This window comes from Delphinapterus leucas, chromosome 8, assembly GCF_059928025.1.
Source record: "Delphinapterus leucas isolate spDelLeu-1000000601 "Yukka" chromosome 8, BTC_Dleu_Yukka2, whole genome shotgun sequence".
NCBI classification, from domain to species: domain Eukaryota; kingdom Metazoa; phylum Chordata; class Mammalia; order Artiodactyla; family Monodontidae; genus Delphinapterus; species Delphinapterus leucas.
In genome coordinates, this window is record NC_143136.1 from 53,982,195 (window position 1) to 54,004,404 (window position 22,210).

General features: G+C 34.9%; 1 protein-coding gene across 1 annotated transcript in view; it reads left to right on the forward strand.

Annotated features, from left to right (window-relative positions):
- ZNF385B (zinc finger protein 385B) overlaps positions 1–22,210 on the forward strand; it is an 84,861-nt gene that overhangs the window by 20,861 nt on the left and 41,790 nt on the right. Inside the window, exon 3 of the mRNA XM_022570153.2 lies at positions 3,776–3,886. Within this exon, the coding sequence (XP_022425861.2) occupies positions 3,776–3,886 (111 nt within the window). The remainder of the gene's footprint in view (positions 1–3,775; positions 3,887–22,210) is intronic.

Consider the following 22,210-nt stretch of genomic DNA (forward strand, 5'->3'; position numbering starts at 1 on the left):
TGGTAGCTAGAGCTATGTGGTAGGGTTTTTTTTCCTTAAAGAAAAGCTTTTTTTAGCATTGTTTACCAGTGAAACAATCTTCTCAATCCACAGACAGCTTTCTTGTGCAGTGTGAACTAGTATGACCTAATCTGAGTATTTAACAAGGCAATTGTTTATTTAAAAGTGATATAAACATTTTAATAAAGATGTTTAAAAACACTTCAAACATCTTTATTAAAATCTTTAAAACTTCAAGAGTTTGTTGTATAATTGTAGTACCTCCAATAATTTTGCTGAGTACTCTACGTATGAAATCATTATGGTATAGATATATAGTTTTGACTATAATAAATTGAATCACATATATTTATCCCATTTTAGGGTTTATGAGAATGTTTTTATTCATCTTGATTGCTTTATTCATCCTGAAAATTGGTAATTGAATAAAAGACTTGCCATTGATTTAGTTATACATATCTCATTATGATTAGAGAAAACTGATTTTGCATTAGTGGAGAAAAAAATTTAAGTTAATATAAATTAACATCATATTTATTATTTTTATCTAATTTTTAGAGTATTGTAGGAATGCTACAAGAAAAAAAATCAGGATTTTACCACTTTATTCTTTTAAAAAAGAGAAAGATCTGAAAGCCTTTTCTATGTTATTGCTAATTATGGACCCCACTGAAATGACCCAGGTATTTGTAGTTACTGCATCAGATGGCATATACTCAAAACATCAGCTGGGCAGTGTCTGTTGCAAGACATCAGATGAATTGGCCAATGGAACGTTCTTTCTTATACCATTTAAAGTCTTCTTTCAACTAAATCATGTCCTCCCAAGTGACATTTGAATAAGAAGTATAATTATATAATTCTATGATAAACAGAGAAAGATAAACAAGATTTAGAAAAAAGTAGACCTTTTCTTGAAATACCTATAACAAAATAGAGAATCAAGTGGAAAATAGAAAAATTTGTTCCAAGTGAGAAACATGGAAGATAAAATTTTCATATGATTAGTGGTAAGTCATTCAAAGGATGTAAAGGCAGCAGGAGTTAATGACAGGTGACAAGGAAGGGGGTAAAAGGACTGTGTTTTATGAGGACAAGTAGGATTATATGTGTAAAGTAGAGAAGTCGATTCTAGTTAAGAGTTTCTTGAAGGAACCTCCTTAGTTTGCTTTTCATGGAGCAGATGGCTGGGAACTTGCCTGCCTTAGTATTGGGGGTGCTCAGCCACAACTCACCTTTCAGGAAGAGAATGCTCAGCCTTGGGGAACATAAACAGTATTTTCAGGCTGGTAGGGTACAAATGTGAGATTTGAGTAGACAAATTTGTATCAGGGGTTACTTGAAAAGTTATGTAGGCAGCTAACAATTTCAAAAATGTAAAGAGAATGTTTATATCCAAGGGTTGTGTTGGAGCTCTCAACAGATATCTTTGTTTACTAAAAATTTGGAGCTGAATTTTTGTAGATGTATTTTTGTCTGTGTTTCCATATTGCAGTATGGGAATAACTAGGATAGTGCATTTATTTTAGATGATGGAAGTTTTAATTTTTAATGGTAACTTTCAATATACTTTTGAAATGAGTAATAGGAAAGGATATACATTAAAACTATGTTTTCATGCATATTGCTGCTGTTTTTTAAAAGTCTATTTTAATTTGCTTTAAAGAAAAAATGTTAAGTGAATAATAACATATACAATAGTATATAGATACGGCAAAAATAATAAAAGTGGCATGCAGAAAATATGATTAGGAAATATTCATATACTTTTATCTTATATAGCTCACACATCACTAGATGTATTTTTTTAGAGCCTGAGAACAGAAAATATCTCAATAAAATGCTCTTATTTTTTTAACTTTGCAAAACAGTGTAGTTTTTCCATCCTGCTAATATAGTTAGGCTATTTTATTTTTAAGCCTGTCCAAACTGATTTGCCATCTCTAGTAGATCAGAAAGTACAGGTTCATGTTTTGCAAGTGGATGAGACTTTAAGTGTATGCACTTGTTAGTAAGAAAGTGAACTAAGGTTTTATTTTCTGATCTTTTGAGATTTTCTTTGCCCATAGAGGGTTTTTAAAAAAATTCTCATTTAATAAAATTTAATACAATCAATTACAACCTTGAGCAAAACAAATCCCCAGATTTTCTAGTAATAATATTTTACATTTAGTGGTTAAATTTTAAAAAAATTTTTCTTAGAGTATAGTTGCTTTACAATGTTGGGTTAGTTTCTGCTGTACAGCGAAGTGAATCAGCTATATGTATACATACATCCCCTCTTTTTTGGATTTCCTTCCTATGTAAGTCACCAGAGAACACTGAATAGAGTTCCCTGTGCTATACAGTAGGTTCTCATTAGTTATGTATTTTATACATAGTAGCGTATATATGTCAATCCCAAAGTAGTTAAACGTAATACTCTTAACAGTTTTTTCTTTTTCACTTCTTAAGTTATCATACATAAAATTGACTTTTTGGGAATGTGCATAGTTCTTTGAATTTCAACACATGTATAAGTTTGTGTAACCACCACTACAGTCAAGATATAAAATAGTTCTATCACTCCAGAAAACTCCCCTCTTTGACTTTTTTAAGCGTTCCAAACCACATAACTTTTCTTTATAGTGGGAATACACTGTCCTGTCATCTCACTTAAACTTGTAGCAAAAAAAAGAGGCTACTTTACTGTTCAAGAATTCTGTAATCCACCCTCTTTTCTAATGTATTTAAGTTCTTCTAACTGCTGATTTTGCACTTTGTTGATTCATACGCCTCATCAGGGATAGTATTCATTTCCCCTCTCTACCAAATATCATCAACTAATCCCGTCCTAAATTCTAACCTCTGGAGATTTCCTAGACAATGGTGTCAATGGATCTGTCCTTGTTCATGTTACATCTGTTTATAAGTTATGCTTTGTTCGTCATTGTTTTTTGAACTGCCAGTTGTCTGACATTAATGCTGGAGATTATTATCTGGAGTACACAAGAGAATCACTGCTGTGTCTCTCTTTTTATAGGCTCTGCAGATAGTGTTCTTTCATTTTCCAAATACTTTCATGGCTTTGTGGCATACTTTTTCTATGGTATCACTGTATAGTTCTCTGACTGTTTATGGTAAATGCAAACCAAAGAGAGAAAGTCACAGGTTATAAGTCAAAACTTTACTTGATCAATATTTAAGCAGGGGTTGCATATTAACCAATCTGTTATAGGCATTTGAGTGACATGCATTTCCAGTAGAATGAATATCTAGAGTACATGAACAATAATAAATTATTTTAAAATAAAGGTCAACATTTTCTGTGCTGTGATAAAGCCTGTCATTTATGACTTTGCCGCAAATAAAAAACTAAGAAACTTAAATACATCTGTAACAGTCGTCATTGAAATCATTTCAGACCATCTTAAGTATTATTACCTCACATAGGGAAAACATTAACAAGTTAATTTTAACCCTGATCTTTAGATCTTAAGTTTTCTTGTTCTATGATTCTTTTAAGGTTTTTCAAGGTTTCTTATATAGATATAAGATTTCTTGAAATGTGGTGATTCTCCTGTGATTTTTCTGTGTTACGATTTCGAACCAATTTTTTTGTTTCTATTTTTAATTCCTGGAAATAAGTACATTACTATCGAATGAGAGTCTTTATTATCCTTGTTTGGGAACTAAAAGTTAAAACGTTAAGGAATAATACAGTTACTTTTACTTGCGCACACTATTATCTATCCTTTGAAGTTATAAATTGACTATTTTATCATTTGCTCTTTAGATGGATCCTGTGCAAAAAGCAGTCATTAACCACACATTTGGAGTGTCCATTCCCCCAAAGAAGAAACAAGTTATTTCTTGTAATGTCTGTCAGCTTCGCTTTAACTCGGATGTGAGTATCACCTTTTCATTGCGCTCTGTAGTCTGTCAAGCTCTAAGTCTGATTGTTCTGAATATGTACATCTCTTCGTATTTACATACTCTCTAGCAGCCCCTCCAATTGATGGCCCACTTATTTCAGTGTGCTAGATTTTCAAGGGATTTGGATTCAACATTAGAAACTTGAACAACAGAGTGGCTAATGTCAAAAATCAAGGATTTCTCTATGTAATCAGTCTCACCTATACCATTTTACACTTAATCCCACCAGTTATATTTACTTTTCAAAAATACTTGAATAGCAGAAAATATTTTTAAAAGTTTAAAATGCAATGAAAATATGAAAAAAATGCAATGAATGTTGAAGAAAACCATTGTTATTACTCTTGATAACAAGTGTCACGTTATATGTGTGTGTGCCAAATCATATTAAATACCTGAGAGAATAATTTATTATACAATTTATATTTTCCCAGACTATGGAAATACAGGGAAAGCTTTGTAAATTATTTTATCTGGCAAGCATAACCATCCTGTTAAGAAAAATGATAACAAGAAAAGGGTACAAATCAATATTTTACGAAAGTCGATTTTAAAATGTAGAATAAAATAACATAAAATCAAAATAAATAATATTAGAATATTTATAATACCCAATGACCAAGTAAAGCCAATGAGCAATGCAAATCTGAATCTGGCGGCTGCATATTGTATGTGATATTTCCCAAGTTACTTCACAGTAGAAGTCATTTTGCCAAGAGTGTATTATACGATTCATGAGTTTTGGAAATACTAAAATAATAAATATCTTTGTTTGAATATCCATTAAATGATATTTTGATAATTCTACACAGGAAACATAATGAAAATTATAGTCATTGGAAAAGAGGAGATATGCTTTTCATGATTTATAAAAGTATATTTAATGCAATTTCAACCAAACATCCAATAACTTTTTTTGGCACCTGATAAAATCTTTCTCAAATTCCTTATTCAAGAATTAAAATGTTCCTAAATAAATTGAGAAATATGTAGTACCAATTCATTCAAAGTCTCATTATTGTTAAGATGTCATTTCTCCCCAGATTGATCTATAGACCCAGCACAACCCAGATAAAAATCCTAGAAGGCTTTTTTGTGGAAAATGCCAAGCTATTTCTTAAATATACATAGAAAAGAAAAGCCCTATAATAGCCAAAATGTTTTTTAGGAAAGAACAAAGTTTGAGAACTTATGCTTCTTGATTTTAATACTTACTATAAAACCTATAGTAATCAAGACTGCAATACTGGTGAAAGAACAGTAGACATATTAATCAATAGAATAGAATAGACCTGCACCTATACGGTCAGTTGATCTTCAATAAACCTGCAAAGACAGTTCAATGGAGAAAGGCTAATCTTTGCAACAAATAGTGCAATTGGATATCCACTTGTAAATTTAAAAAAAGAACCTTGACTGGTACTTCACACAAAATATAAAAATTATTTCAAATAGATCATATATATATATATATATATATATATAAAACTATAAACTTAAAACTATAAAACTTCTAGAAGAAAACATAGGAGAAAATTTATGTGACCTTGAGTTAGGCAAAGGTTTCTTAAGAAACAAGAATATGAATTATAAAAATGCTTATATATTAGACTTCATCAAAATTAAAAACTACTCTTCAAATGACACTATCATACTGTTAAGAAATTGAAAAGAAAAGCTACAGACTGGGAGAAAATATTTGTAAAACACATGCCTCGTATGCAGAATATTTAAATAACTTACAACTCAATGATAAATAATAAATGGGCAAAAGATTTGAATAAGCACTTTACCAGAGAAGAAATATGAATGACAGATAAATATGTAAAACAATGCTCAACATCATTAGCCATTAAGGAAATGCAAACCACAATCAGACACTACTATACCTATTAAAATGATGAAAATTAAATAAATTGATATTACCAAGTGGCAAGGATGAGGAGCAACTGGAATTCTCATTCACTGTTGTTGGAAATACGAAATGGTGCAGGTCCTTTAGAAAACAGTTTGGTAGCTATTTATAAGAAATTTTATAATGTTATAGATGCGTTTCCCATACAACCCAGCAATCCCACTTCTACGTATTTATCCAAGAGAAATGAAAACATATGTTCATACGCATGTGTCTTTTATAGTAGCTTTATTCATAATTGCCCCAAACTGAAATTGATCCTAATGTCTATCAACTGATGAATGGATAAACAAACTGTGGTATAGCCATACAATGGAATAGTACTCAGCAATAAAAGAAATGATGTACCAATACACCCCACAACATGGATGAATCTCAAAGGCAGTATGCTAAATGAAATAAGTTGGACACAAAGACTATACACTGTATGGTTACACTTATAAAACTTTTGCCAAACACAATACTGTGGGGACAGAAATCAGACCCGTAATTAGCAGGGTCTGAGGGTGGGGTTGGGTCATTGATCACCAAGGGGCATGAGGGCACTTTTTTGGGTGATGTAAATATTTGAAATCTTCATTGTTGTGGTAGTTACACAACTGTTTTTGTTTTTCAAAACTCATAGAACTCAATACCTAAAAAGGAATTTTACTGTATGTAAAGTATACCTCAGTAAACCTGACTAGAAAAAAATGCAATGTGATAGGAATCGTGAAATATTTTGTAAATTGAAGACTAATTAATCATAGAGACATACCTACTAGATATATTAAACTATAATATTACTACTAGATTTAAGGTATAATAATTAAAGGAATTTTTTAAGAAAAAACAGAATAATAAATACTGAAATAGATCCAAGTCTATTTAAAAATTTTGCCCACTTATTATCCAAATTTATACAGTCACATAGGGAAATTAACGTCTCTGTAACTTTACAAATATAAAATGAAAATGCTCGCTGCTTAACTGGCCACTTACAAAATGAATACCCACCAGAAGACATGCTCCATATTTGGTTCTAGCATTCCCACTGCAGCAATACCTGATGCTGAAAACATCTCATAATACAACGCAAAGAGATCGCAAAGTAAAATGGCAAAAATCTTGCAAAAGATGCAGACTTTCATGAAGTCTATGAATGTCATGTTAGAGAACAGCTTAATACAACGCCACTGACAAATGAGGATCTGCCTGTTAGAGTTAAAGAAGAGAAAAGTAACGAGGTTTATGATAGGCTCTGCAAAGCAAAATGTTTTAACCATCAACTGAATAATAAGGACTTTGAGGCAATTATGAATCCCTTGAATTCAAAAAACATATATTGGGGCTTCTCTGGTGGCGCAGTGGTCGAGAGTCCGCCTGCCGAAGTAGGGGACTCGGGTTCGTGCCCCTGTCCGGGAGGATCCCACATGACGCGGAGAGGCCGGGCCCGTGAGCCATGGCCGCTGAGCCTGCGCGTCCGGAGCCTGTGCTCCGCAACAGGAGAGGCCGCAGCAGTGAGAGGCCCGCGTACCGAAAAAAAATTAAAAAACATATATTTACGTGGTCCAAAAAGCAAATTAATTTTAGAAGGTACATTGAAAAATCTTGTTCCATCCTATTCCCCATCCGCCCACCCTCCATGCCTTTCCCTGTCTATCTTGTAACCACTTTAATATTTCTTGCCTATCTTTCCTGGGTTTGTTTATGCAGATTGAGATTGAATAAGTACTCAATCTCCTCCCTTTTCTACATACAAGGTAGCATACTATTCACACTTTCTTTTGCCCTGCAGTGTTTTTACATAACAATATATCCTAGAGAATTGTCCCTATCAGAACATAGCAAGCTCCCCTCACTGTTTTTTATAGATGTGGTAGGCAAAGATGTTCACATCCTAATCTCTGGACTCTTTTACTATATTACCTTGTATGGCAAAGGGGAATTAAGGTAGTAAATGGAATTAAGGGCACTAATCAGCTGACCTTAAAATAGATTATCTGGGATTTTCCTGCAGGCCCAAAGGCCCTTAAAAATAGAAGAGGGAGGCAAAAGAGGAAGTTAGAGTGATATGATATAAGAACAACTAGACTGGTCATTGTTGGTTTGAAGGTGTAAGAAGGGGTTGGTTTGAAGGGTGGAAAGCTTCTAGAAGTTAAAAAGTCAAGGAAATTGATTTTCCCCTAGAGCCTCCAAAATAGAATGCAGTCCTGCTGACACCTTGGTTTCAGCCCAATGAAACCCATGTTGGACTTCCGAATTCCAGAACTGTAAGCTAATAAATGTGTGTTGTTTTAAGCCACTGAGTTTATGGTAATTTGCTAGTACAGCAATAGAAAACTAATACAGTAGTCTATGTGTAGATGTTCCATAGTTTACTTAACTAGTCCCTTATTTGTGGACACTTAGGTTGTTTCTTATCTTTGGAGTTAACATAGATTCTCATAGCCAATAGATACAGATATAGGACATAAATTTGAGGCTCTTGACTCTAAATCCACAACTCTCCAATGATACTATGTTGCCTTACAACTTTACTCATTTTCTCAGCATTTATTGTGCTCCTATTTTATGCCAAGCCCTATACATACTAGACTCCAGAGTCTAGCAGCAACTTTTACTAGTAAACAGTGTGAATGAAAGCACGCAAGGATTAACCTTATTAGATCCTCTCAGAACGTATTCCAGGTCTTCTGCTCTGTATTTCATTACTCCATACATAGAAAGGCTGCACAGTGTAAAACACTGGATTAAGAGTCCTTGAATGTGATTTAAATCCTAATTTTGAACTTTGATAAACCACTTCACTACTGTGGGCCTCAGTTTCCTCCTCTGTAATGTAACCTAAAATGGACTACATGATCTTTGGGAGGACCATTCTCAGCTCTATGACTGAAAATCATTTCCATGGTATTTCTTTAGAAGGACAGGATATAAACACTTCCATCTTACAGGTGGAATAGGTAAGACTCAGAAAGAATGACGACGAGTTTTATTTTTTATTTTTGTCAGTCTTCTGGGGAGAGGTGTGCCAGTCTTCTTTCTACACCCCAGAATTGCTCTAGGAGCAGATTCACCTTTGAACTGAGCTTTATTCGATGTCACTAATTTTCTTTGTATTTACTAACAGGGGCATGGACAGATGTACACACATGAGCACGTGACCACTGGCTTCCTTGTCACCGCTCAAAAGCTCTGTTGGTAACGGAGAAAGAAATTAAATTTCTGAGTCATGCTTAGACTCTGGGCAGTAAAGCCACAAAGTCTGGATGGCAAATCCACAAGTGTGACATGTACATGTTCTCAGTGTTTAGTAATGGTGCTGTAATCTGCATAACTGAGCTCTGAAACTGAGCATTCTTTATTTGGGGGAGAGTTTATTATTTTATAATTACCCTATTTTACATTTTAATGTAAGAATTAAGAAGATGCTTATCCTTATTTTCTTTAATAACATTTCTAAATCAGCCTGAGACTGAATTGGCTTCACTCTTCAGTGTAGAAAATATGTTTATTGAAAAATCTGGGAGGCAGATTTGCTCAGTAAACAGACTACATTCTGACATTCTCCATTACCCATATAAACTGTACCAGGGCAGACTTCATGCATTAAAAGTCAATGTGTCCTAGTTTAAGTGTCCAGTAGCCTCCTTTGTCCAGCTTTTATCATCTCAGTAGAACTCCACTGTGGGAAAGCAAAAGGCTACAGCTTTATTTACACGATACAGCGTTATGCAAATGAGCAAGTATTAATCACAAACATTTCCCAAGTGAATCTTTGCAAATTGACGCCATTAACTTTGCCAGGGGCCAAGCATTGCAGTCCAGGAATAATGTGTCTTTCCAACTGAGTCCCAGACATTTGCACAAATGTGTGCAGCACCCGTGTCCCTAGTTTCTTCTTGGCAACCTTTTTTTTTCTAACATGGTTTAAGCTGAGCACTGAATGAAATTATCCTGGGCCTGAATGCTCCCTTCTTCTCCAGTGAACAAGTGCACTGCAACTCTAGTATGGCTATAAATTGTTAATCTTAAATCCGAATCTTTCCCTTTAGCTGGGAAATAATATGTTTCTAGAGTGAAGCCTTGCCAGAGAAATAGGTCTTCTATACTGTTTCATAGTTAGTTTTAAAGAAGACTCTCAAAATTATTGGACTTTCGGTTTTCATACGAAAAGACTAGAAACTAGAACTTTTAACACAAGCTTTTAAAATATTTTTGAGGCTGACGTTTCTCTTTTTGGCTAGGTTGAAAGTTGGCAGATCCCAAATAATTACTAATTTTTGTATTAATTTCAATTTCTTAGAGAATAGTGGCTGAAGGATAAAGGAAACTGATCCTTAAACAGATTTTTACACAAAATCAGGGCAACTTAGTACTCTTAAATGTTTAAAAATAGAGATGATCTTCTTTTATTGTTACTATCTCAGAACAGAATTAATCATAAATACCTTTAACATATGACTGGATCCTTTATGCGTCATGGGCAAATCGAAATGAGAGCATAATGATCTTTTTAATGAAGTTTTATATACTGTAATTCAGGAACTGACCCTGAAATTTTGATACTCAGCATTAATAACACAATTGATTCAGCATGAGATGCAGGGTCCCTAATCGTTGACCCCTAATTTGGAGCTAACTCATTTGACTTTTTGAATTTACACTATTATTTTTTGAATAGCATTATAAATCAAATCATTTATAGTTCAATTTTTTTTTAAATTTTACTTTGTGGTTCCTCTAAGTTTTTAATTTTGTTGTGTTGTTTTTGTGTTTCTTCTGGGTTTTGGTCATCCAATATCTCTATCTCTCATTTTAGACCACTGTTCTTTTTGCTGTGTTCTATTGCCTCATGTCTCAAGACATAAGGAGATGACCTCATGCCATTTCATTGACTTACGTAAGACTTATTAAGTACAAATGGACAGGAAATTAAGGATTTGCTTAGAAGTTAAAATGACAGGGCGACCAGTTATTTGTGTGAACATTTCTGTAGGTGACCTGACTCTCCTATTCTTTCCTGTAAATCTCTCTGAGATTTCAGAAAGTGCAGTCAGGCAACAATCACCCTCAATTCCCATATGACTGCAATTAGTGTGTAATTGATACATCCGCAATGCTACTTCCCTCTGCATTTGGCATCTTTGTCATCTTAACAGTTTTCATTTGGAGAAGGTTATTTCATATGCTCTCCTGGACCTTTCTGCCCATATCTCTTTTTGTGTAGTTTTAATCTTATGCCCACTTCCTGATTTCCTTAGCAGTTTACATAATACAGTACAAATTCTCTGTCTTGCATAAACAAACTGTCTTCACCCGCCGTCTGCCACTCAAGAGGCATTAGTGTTGTTTCTGCTGGAGCCCTGGCATTCTCTGTCATCCAGCAGGGATCTCAGCAGTCATGAGGTTAGGGAGAAAGCCACAAGTTTGGGTCCCACATAAATGCCCTTTCCATGGGCTCTGGGCTGACCCTCCGTCTCCTTTGGCCCCCAGGCCTAACTCCACCTCTCAGCCAGCTGCCATGAGGTAGCAAGTCCCTACAGCAGCTGCGGTTCCTTCCCTGGGAGGTCAAAGCGGCGGGGAAATAAGAATCCCTTAGACGCCTTCTTGGAAGATCTGTCTTGCAGCAAAAGCGGAAGAGGCGCTCAGCTGCAAGGGCACCTGCTTGCGTTTTCTGAAGGATTAGGCTTTTTGTTTATCACCCCATCACACTCTTCTAGGGGACTCTGCATTTTGCTATTGGCTGCCTAGCGCTGGTTTTAACTCTAGAAATTCTGTTCACCAGTTATCAGTGTTTTTCTTTCCCTATCAAAACGTGTTCTCTTCTACTAAGCCATCATGTTCTTCCTTCCTGTGTTCTCTATCTTCTCTTCCCTTCTCCCTCTCCTCTAGCTCTTCTGTTTTCCCCCTCTTCCTCTTTCTCGGGCACAAAAGTACAATAAATACACTATTTTTCCTTTCTCTCATGGACAGTGTCTTTATTAAGCTTTTTTAGGTTAATAACTGGATTCATTGCTTTGAATTCTGAGGCACTTTTCCCTTGAAAAGCCCCTAGAAGGTAATTGTTTTAAAAAAGTATATTGAACATAGTATTTGAAACTCTAACCAACATAATGTTTACAAAAATTTATACTTTATTTCCTGAATTTTCAGACATCGCCTTTGATAACTGACATGTCAAGAAAAACCTTGAACAGTCATCTTCTAATATTTGGCCCTCCTTACATCACCGCTCTCAGATATGTCCAACAAATATCTACACATGTGAGGTCTACAGATCAACTTAAACTCTTCCCTCCTCTCACATATACATATACAGTCACTGCCTGCTACCCACACACACCTACTGTATTTCTCTTGAAACCCTTGAGGTAGATAGCAGCTCCTTTAGCCTATTAATTTATACTATATTTATATTTATATAGTTGTATATAAATTGTGTACACACAGTTACATATAAGTATATATGTGTAATTTGTTGGGTTTTTTTTTTTTTTTTTAAGAATTGATGCTGATAAAATGTGAGACGCAGAGTTTTAAGAATACTGGTACCTAGCCTGCTGTTTCACCTATGCTAATATTGGCCTCTCATTCAGAAATGAAATAAGCCATGGAAATTGGTCCTCACTAAAAAGTGAGTTTATGATGAAGGGATTTGGAGAAAGTCATACTCAAACTGAATTCTGCAGCTGACCATTAAATAAAGAAATACCACCGCGATAATACGCTCATTGCTGGGTTGGGAAGTGAAAGCTCGCTGTAAAGTTTACATCTGCTGCTAAGCAGTACAAATTATTAGATAAATGAATAATTTTGTAAGTTTGAAAAACCAACTGATTCTGTTAAGAAAAAAGGTACTGATGATACAAAGAATCAATAGCATTAAATGGAAATCTAGAAAATGATAGTCTGCTTTTGTCAAACATTTTACATTTTTCCCATAAATAAGACTATTTCTATTGATTATTAGGTATGGAGGGTAGTGAAGCAGATAGCAGGTAATTAAAAGCATAAATCTCAGGAGCTTGGGAAGGTAATCCTCTGCTTTGCAGGCAGAGCTGACAAAATGATGAACATTTTCTGCTTCAACATGACAGAAATATAGTGTGGTTACAGGGAAAAGGAACATACCGAGCTAAAAGTTGGCTGCAATAGCTGCTGTTTAAGAAAGCTCTTTAAAAACTTCAGTCTGCCTTTTTGAAGCATATAGTAGTTCCTTATTAAATTGTTTAAAAATTGCCTTAAATTAGCACTATAACATTACCAGAATGTCACAGTCTTTCTCAGAACTACCTTATTTTAAGTGGGTATTTGATAATTTAGGACTAATTTTAAATTCATCACTGAAAGAAAGTGAAGATTAGGATAAAAGTGAAGTTTTAAAAAAGTGAGCATTATTCCTTATAAAGACTCTTCAGATCCTATATTTAACTAATGGGGAAGTTATGCAACACATAATTCAATCATTTGGGGCTTTTCTTAAAACACATAGATGCCTCACATGACATATTACTTTAGCTATTTATATGTGTTTAATAATATTCGAAGTTAGGATGACCCGCCTAATGTGATGTGAAGAACAGTAAATGTGAATGCAAAACCCACCCTCCCGTATCAGAATATGTTCTCAACAGAAAACCATTAAGTATCTATTGATCAGTACTGCAAGCTTTGGTACATTTCCATTAAATATTGGTTTGCTGATCAAATATTAGTAACACCTTTTTAAAAATATTATGGGTGGCCTTTTTTTCCTGTGTAAAATTCCTGTGTTAGTAACTCTTTTAGACAAAATTAAAAGATTCCTGAAAGGATTTTCAGGTCATTTTGTTGTGATTTTTGTCATCTTCCCACTTTGGGGTTAGGGAGGACTGTTGAAGTCTTGTGTATTTTTCCTTTTTGTTTGGTATGGATTTCTCTAGTTAAGACTGGGTGTGGAATCCTTAGCAATAAGATCATGTTTCACTCAATTCTTGTGGTTTGGATTCTTCAGCTAAAAATTTATGCAACATACAATTAGAAATCAGGTAAAGTTTCTAGGCTGAACACCTGTAGGTTTCCTGAATGATTAGTTCCTGGTTTAAAGTTTGTATTCAGGCTTTATTTAGTACATGTTTGGTTTCCCATAACTTATCTTTTATTTTGTATGCTTGAGTGGGCAATTGGCTATAATTTCACAACCTTTACAACACGAAAAAAAGTATTACTTATGTAAGACAAAAACAAAACAAAAAAGCTGGATGCAACAAGAAGTAATCGTGCCTACTCCATTGCTTTCAAGCAAGAGGCTGATTTAATACAGTTAGAACATCTTGCAAAAGAGATAACTTTTAACTACTTTCATCTCTCAAGCAGCTTTTTGGATAAAGTGACAGCATTTGCCCCGGAGGAAAGAGAACTTTAGATACGGTCGGTCAGCATAAAGATCAATTTTGGGGTTTTTTTTTGGGGGGGCGGGAGGGCCTGACTGGCCAAAAGGCACTTTATGAGGCGTGGCTTGTCATGGGGGAGAGGACAGCATATGAAGAAGTACTGCTTTAGCCAATTTCTAAGATTTCAAGCTGGGAAACTTTATTGGAAAAATAGTGTTGCTGATCAATGTGAATTCTTCAAGGGGAGTAAAGAAACTGTCAACTTAGCCAGGGACAGGAAAAGAGTTTCAAAATAGTTCCTGCCTAGAAAGGAAGATTCAGGAAATATAAGACAGGTTCCTTACCCTCATAGACCTGATTATCTAGCTAGGGGAAAAAAACTAATACACTTAGAAACATTGCTCAACTGTGTGATGTGAAGAACAGTATTACTGTTATTACTTATATTAAACTACCCTGCTGTAGGGTAATATAAATTTAGGAAAGCAGACAGCACATGGGCTAGAATTATCATGAGCAGAAAGCTAGCATTTGACGGATGCCTGTTCTTCTGCCAGGCTCTATATTAGATGCTCTCCACATATATTATCTCTGTATTTGTACAAAAGTTCAAGAAAGAAGTAAAACTGTGAAAGGCTTGAGAGATGGTCAGCATTTGATGGCGAGAGAATTAAAGAATTATTAAGTGCTAGAGCTGAAACAAACAGAGCTTCTTGAGGATGTGGTCTATGGATAGGCTGCAGGGGGTCCATGAACTGCGTAAAATTATGCAAATTTTGTCTGCATACCTGAAACCAGGATCACTTAGGAGGATGGTTGAGACGACTGAAACTTCCATTCCCTCAGAGTGAAATGTTCCACAGCTTCCTTTGGTAACATGTTCCAGGATTTAATCATTTTTAGTATTTCATCTTACCTAAATCTTTATTTAAAAAAAAAAAAGAAAGAAAAAAGAAACCTTGTTCTTTGTCCCCCCTCACTTTAATTCTGTCTTCTAGGGCACATGGAAAACAAATGTTGTATTCACTACTCAGGAGACAGATCTGGTGAACAGGAGCTCCCAAGAATTCTTCACTCTGTTTAGTTTCTGACTTTTGGGGGCTGAGAATATGATTCAACTTTTATTAATTTGTATTTCCTTCAGATAGAAGTGTATTTCAGCTCTTATCAGTGGCATACATAACATTTCTGACACCAAGAGCAGATCATTTTTTAACATCCCCTCTATAGGACAAAGTCATTTTCAGAAATAATTATGAAATTACATGAATAGTAAGAAAAGCCAAGAAAGAAATTCAGAGACTTTATTAAAGTTTTAATATATTACTATACCCCTAATATTACAGTACAAAAAAGGAAAGGGTTGATCCTTTTTAATTACATTAATGTATTTGTAAATGAGAAAAAATGTAAACTTACATATTATTCTATCACAGTAATGAATAATAACATTACAGTAACAAATAAGTAAATTTTAATAAAATCAAAATTATATAAAAGATACAATTTATATACCTACTAAATTGTACCACTGATATTTTCTTCTTCACTCCTTAGTTTTAAAGCACAGAATAACGTAAAAAGAAGCATAAATTTCAATTTCAAAGCTATTAACCAAAGTCAGTAAAATCCATCATGTATAAGCTAAAATTTATATTTATCAAACAAGAATAATACACCTCACAGTTGGCACTGTTTCACTCTTAAAGTTTAAACACAAATAAAAATTCTAATCAGTCATCTAAAATGAGAGAATTGAAGTATTTCAAGTTCTGTTTTGTCTTTACAGTCGCTGTGCTATCATTCTTTATTTCAAATCAACTATTGAAATGCTAGAACATGAGGGGCACAGAGTTTGCAGACTGATTGCATCTGAAATGAACTTAAACGATTCTTAACCATTAGGAACTTACTTTCAAAATGAGTAGTTGTAGCAGAGTCATTGTGAATTGGGAGTTTGATGATATAGCAAGTTCTCTATATTAACTTCCATGTAGTTAATTAAAAGATAAGTAAAAAGATGTGCTAATTTCAAGTTTACATATATATTATTAAAATTCACTGTAATCACAACAATTGTTTAAAACTTAGACCAACAAATTTTTTTTCAGGGAGGAGTATTTTATTTGTAACCTTAGAATTGCCAACCTGTAATGATAATAAAAAGCAGCCCTATTTTTAGTCAGTTTTATTACTGTTTTTAAATTATCTATACATAGTGCAGCCCCTTGTTTCCTGTACTGAAGTGGACATCTCCTCCCTCCCCTTCAGTATACCACAGACGTTTGTTATTCCATCAATAGGAATTCCAGTGCTACTTTAAATACACGTTACATTTAGTATGGAGATACGTTATGCTGACTTAAACTTGTAATCACCAAATAGTTTCCTTTTTATCTTTAATAATGCCCACTGAATGTTCTCTGAAATGTAGCTTTTATTATCTCTGACCTGTGAGCTTGAGGTGACCTAGTTTTTGCTCTGGAAAGAAATAACATTCTATATCATTTGAGAGACACCTATGGAGTCCTTTTATGTGATGATTTATTTGTTCATGTCATGAATTTTGGGCTTTTCCTTATATCATTTGAGAGGAATGGGAAAGAAAAGACTCATTAAAGGGGTACTTAGGTTATTATAGTTCTGTAATTTAAATTGTGTAAGCCAACAAAATGCCCTATATGCGCTTTTAAACTAAAAATACCAACAATCTCTTTTTAAGATTTAATTTGTACATTTACACAGATGGTTATAAAAGGGGATATTCATTAACATCTGTAAATGTTGAGGAAATGATGGATGCCTATATTTGTAAAATGCCAGAATAGAATTACTAAATGTGCAGATGTAGATTAAAAAATACAAAATTTGAATATGTGAAAGGCATTCTCTTCAGGCTAGTTTTCTAAAGATCTAGACATTGAATAATTGTCTTTTGCATAAGTTTCCATTTTTATAAATGCAGTAAATTCTTATTAATTTGGATGACATTAATTAGGGATTTGTGATAATTCAGGTATGGGCTGAATTGTACTTTTGTTTGGTCCAAATTCTTTCTTCAAAGATAATGCAAATGAGTGTTGCAAAGGAGGTTGAAGCATTAGAGATTTAGAATACCAACAGAACCAATTTTTTCAAGCTTACCTAAGCACTTTAAGAGCAATGATTAAAATACAAGTGATAATATAATTTAAAATAATTCTTATATATTTTAACACATCACCTAAGAATCTCTGGTAACTGACAGCATTTCTTCAAAAATGTTCAACTTGTTCAACTTTTTTTTACCATTTCATTATGCCCTGTACCCAAATTAGTCCACATTGTTGAGGTTTTTCTGAAATTATAATCGTTTAGTAATATCTAATACCATTCTCTTTTTTTAAAGCAAATGATTTTCTGTGACTTGGTTAGCATTTTCCCAGTAAATCTTTTGAGCCAAGTGTTTTAACTTACATGGTATCTAGGTTTTATATTTCAGGCCAAAGAAGCATTGTTTTGAGGGATGACTTATCCAATTTAGTTATCTGCACTGATCAAATTGACTGAATGATCCATAAATCACTGATTTTGTGTTCTGACCTGGGGCTATCTTGATAGACAGGTGAGTGACCCACTGTATATAAGAATTGTTTTTCCAGTAGCTGAGCAATTGGTCTGTTAGGAATCTGCTCATTCCACAGAGATGGATCAAGCAGCCAGACCCCCTAAATCATACCAACTGGTGACCCCTGCTTTAGTCCACTGTTTCTCATCATAGGCAGAAGTCAGTCAGGAATTTGCAAGAAGTAGGAGGTGCTTATTTGATTATGGTCACTCTTGATACCAAAATCTTCACTCTCTTGGTCTCTTACCATCCTCAAAATACAGGTTTCTAACCAGTATGCACATCTCTAGTCCAGTTCTTGTTACTCACTCCATTGTTAGCTAGCCTTCAGCCACAATGGCTTTCTTTTATTTTGAAAAAGCTGCCAAGCTACTTCTCCCCCCTCCCTTTGGGTCTAGTCTCTACTCCTCCTGCAAGTCTCACGTTTTATGTCTCTTCCTCACAGGAGCTTGTCCAGACTCCCTAGTGTAAACTAGCCCCACTCCCAAGAATAAATTTTATAACACCCAATAATTTTCCTCCATGAAATGTATCACAGTTTGTAAAGATAACTTATTTATATAGCTATTTAATATATGTTTCTAATACACACACACACGCACGCACACACATGCACAATTGTTGGCTCAAGGACTGAATATGCTTTGTGCATTACTGTCCCCCCAGTGCCTAGCACACTTATTTATTGATTGAATACATGGTCCTGAAGAGGATTTTTTTTTAACTTTAATTTATGCAACCCAAGGATTGGTTGGGAATCACTGAATCCATTCTCTACAATGAAAACTATAACTTATATGACTTTACAGGTCACCTCCCCAGACCTTTTTCCACCTCCAGATCATCCTGTCTAAGGAAATGAAGACTATCTTTTACCAGAGGGGATAAGGGAGAGAGTCTATTTTGTTTTGGATCTTCCATGGTGAAGGCTGTTTGGACCCTGGGCTTGAGACTTGCTTCGATGGTGCAGTGATTAAGAGCCTAATCTTTTAATCTTGGGTTGGAATCCAGGGTCTTCCATTTCTGGCAGTGTGGTATTAGACAGTTACTTAACTTTTCAGAGTCTCTGTAGACTTGGACTAATAATAATACCTGCCTCATATGCTTTTATGAGGATTAAATGTGATGCTGTCTGTAATGTACTTAGTGCAGTGCCTGGTACACAGCAAACAATAAATGGTAACTATTTGTCACCATTTTTGTTATTGAATTCAGAGTAGTTTTTGTAACCTGACATTGTGTTTGCAGTCTTTCCGGTTGCTGTGTTCTCGCTATTTTTCTGCATTCCTCATAATTTTCCTTGGAGTAGTAGCTATACATAGGCCCCTTATTTCCACAGACATGGCTACCACTATGCTTTCTCTGCAACATTATCAAATATTCTTCCAGGATACAAAGACCTCATATTATTTTCCAGTTATTTCATGAGGTTGTTTTGATATTACAAAAAAAAGTATTTTAGCATTTAAGATGTTGTTATACTTCAGTAAGAAGTATAGTTGTGTGTGTGTATTTTTAATTATTTTTCCTTTGGAGTTTTCACTTCCCTTGACCTCTGTTTTATTACTCTGTATATCCAGCTTTTCTGATGGCCTCTTTTCTGTATCCTCTGCTGATTTCTCTTCCTCATCTTACCTGTTGAATATAGCTGTTTCTCAAGATTCTTTCCTCAAAATGGGTTTTCTCCTCTCTATTCTTAATTCATCAAGAATCTCATCCATCCCCAGGCTTTCATGTATCATCTCATAATGTGGTTACAAAATAGATGTCTCCAGCCCCAGCCTCTTTTCTCAGCCATCACTTGTGTTTTCAATTGCTTGTTGAACCTCTCCACTGTGTATCTCATGAGCAGCCTAAATAGATAACCAAACTGAATTCTCATTTTCCTCTGCAAAATTTCCTCACCCCACCACAACTGCGTTTTGGTTAATCATTTTACCATTTTCCCTGTTATTTGGGCCTGAAACTTCTAGAGGGAACTCCAATTATTTTTTCTTCCTCTACCCTTATTTTAATTCTATTGTCAAGTAATAAAAACTCTTTTTCCATTCATTTATTCATCCATGTAATCAGTATTTATCAAATGTCAAGATGTTTCAGGCAGTGTACTAAGGTACTAAGTACCTTACAGGTACAAGCCTTAACGAATATTATTGTCTAGTCGGGGGAAGACAAACATTAATCATGGTATTATAAAATTTAATAATTTTTAAATTGTGAGAAGTGCTATAAAGAAAAGAATCCAATAAGTTAGGAGGTGGCCTAGTCTGGGGGATCATGGAAGGCTTCTTAAGGAAGTAATGTTTGAGCTGTGTTCTGAGGGATGAATAGGAATTAACTAGGAAAAGAGAAAAGAGATAGTATTATATTTTAGGCATGTGCAAAAGGCTAGCACTGTACTTATACTCCAGCCACACTTTCTTTCAGTTCCTCCAAGAAAAAACAAAGAGCCTGCTACCAAATGAAACTAGGGATAGGTAGGGAGTAGGACATATAGGTCTTGAATATGATGATTTTAGATTTTAAACCAAGAGCAGTGAAAAGATGTCAAGGATTTTAAGCAGAGGAATGATATGTTCAGGTTTGCATTTTTTAAATATCACTTTGGCCGCCACGTGGAGAACGGATTGTAACTGAGCAGGAGGGGCCTTTGGGTGATCGCTAAAGAGCCTGTTGCAGCAGTCCAGGTGAAAGATGATGGCAGTCTGGACCAAGATGGTTGTGGTTGAGATATAAAGAATTGTCTTGATTAGAGAAATATCTAGGAGGTAAAATTTGTAGGACTTAGTGATTGAATGTGAGGGTGGAGGTAGCATGTGACAATGAGAATGATCCCTAGATTTAGCTCTTACAATAGAGGTAGAGTGGTGCTATTAGCAGAAAGGGAATGCTAGAGGGAAGACTAGGTAATTTTGGCAGCAAGGCAGAGACAAATGATACAAGGAGTTTGGTTTTGAACTTATGTTTAAGGTTCTTTGAGATATCCATGTGGATATTATGAGTCTGGAGCTCAGGGGAGAGATCTGGACTAGAGAGGTAGAAACCAGGAAATTATCAGTATAGAGGTGGCTGGGAAAGTTGTGTGGGTGAAACTGAACAGAGAGTAGACAGGAAAGTTTGGAGTGAGAAGACAAGAAGGCTTAAAACTGCGCCTTGGAATACGTCAACAATTCAGTGACAGGGCAGGGGAAGATGAGGCTGCACGTGGCTCGGAAATGTAGGTGGGGGAACATCAACCTTGGGAAGAGCCTCTGGAAAAGTGCCTTCCGGAAGAAGCGAGAGATCAGCAGGGTCATGTACCCCTGATTGGTCAAGCAAGATGAGAAATAAAAGATGTTCTTGGTTTTAGGACTTAAGGCATTGGTGTCTTAGTGATGTCTGTTTCAGTGGATTGAGGTGGACCATATTAGAGAAGAGAAATTGGAGATGTGCATACAATTAATTGACCATATTAGTCTGTGAAAGGAAGCTGAAAGGGTGAAAAGCTAGGGTTGAATGTAGCTTGAGGGATGGTTTCTTTTGGGTTGGGGAGATCAGGGCTTGTTTAAACATCAATGATAAGGATTTGATTTGGAAAGGGGGAGTTGAGTATAAATGTTAAAAAAGAGAAAGAGTAATAGACACTGGGAAAGGCAAAAAGGAACAGAATATCTAGATAGAGACTTGATTAATAGGAGGAATAGCTCCTTTTCTATGAAAGCTCTGGCTTTTGGTTTATAGAGCCCCCTGAAATTTGAAATCTGTGTGTTTAAGAACCCCATTACTCTTTGACTTGCTATGGTAAGAACCTTCTAGTTACTCTACTGTCTTTTTTTTTTTTCCTTTTTGTAGGTCTTAGCTGGATCAGGGTGTGCTAGAACAAAAGCCCTCAATGGCTTCTCATTACCTACCTAATTAAGTATGGTATTGTTAACTGTCTTCTCACTATCTAGTATTTAAGGCCTAAATAATAAGGCACTTGCCTTTCTAATCTTTTCTTCCATTCCTACTCCTCACACACCCACATTTCACTCAAACTGGATTATTCACATTTCCCTAAACAAAAACTGGTTTTGCCAAATACTTCTTTCTTATAGTCCTCTCCTTACTGAGAGTGTATATCTCTTGTCTTTGAAATCCTTTCCATTATTGAAGGCCCATCTCAAGGCCCTTTCTTTTCTCAAATTTTCATACAATTTTATTAAGCCCAAGGCAGGGGTGTGTGCACATTTTGTTGCCTGATTCCCAGAAATATGTTTAGGAAAACGTATAACTATAATATATCCATAATGACAAATCAGGGCACGGAAACTAATTAGGATATTTTTAAATGTCTGCTTTAATTCAATTAAAGCACTTTAAAAATCATTTTTCGTTGTAAAAAAGAAGAAAAATAATCATTTGAATCATCTAATGTCTATTTTTGCATCAAGGGTG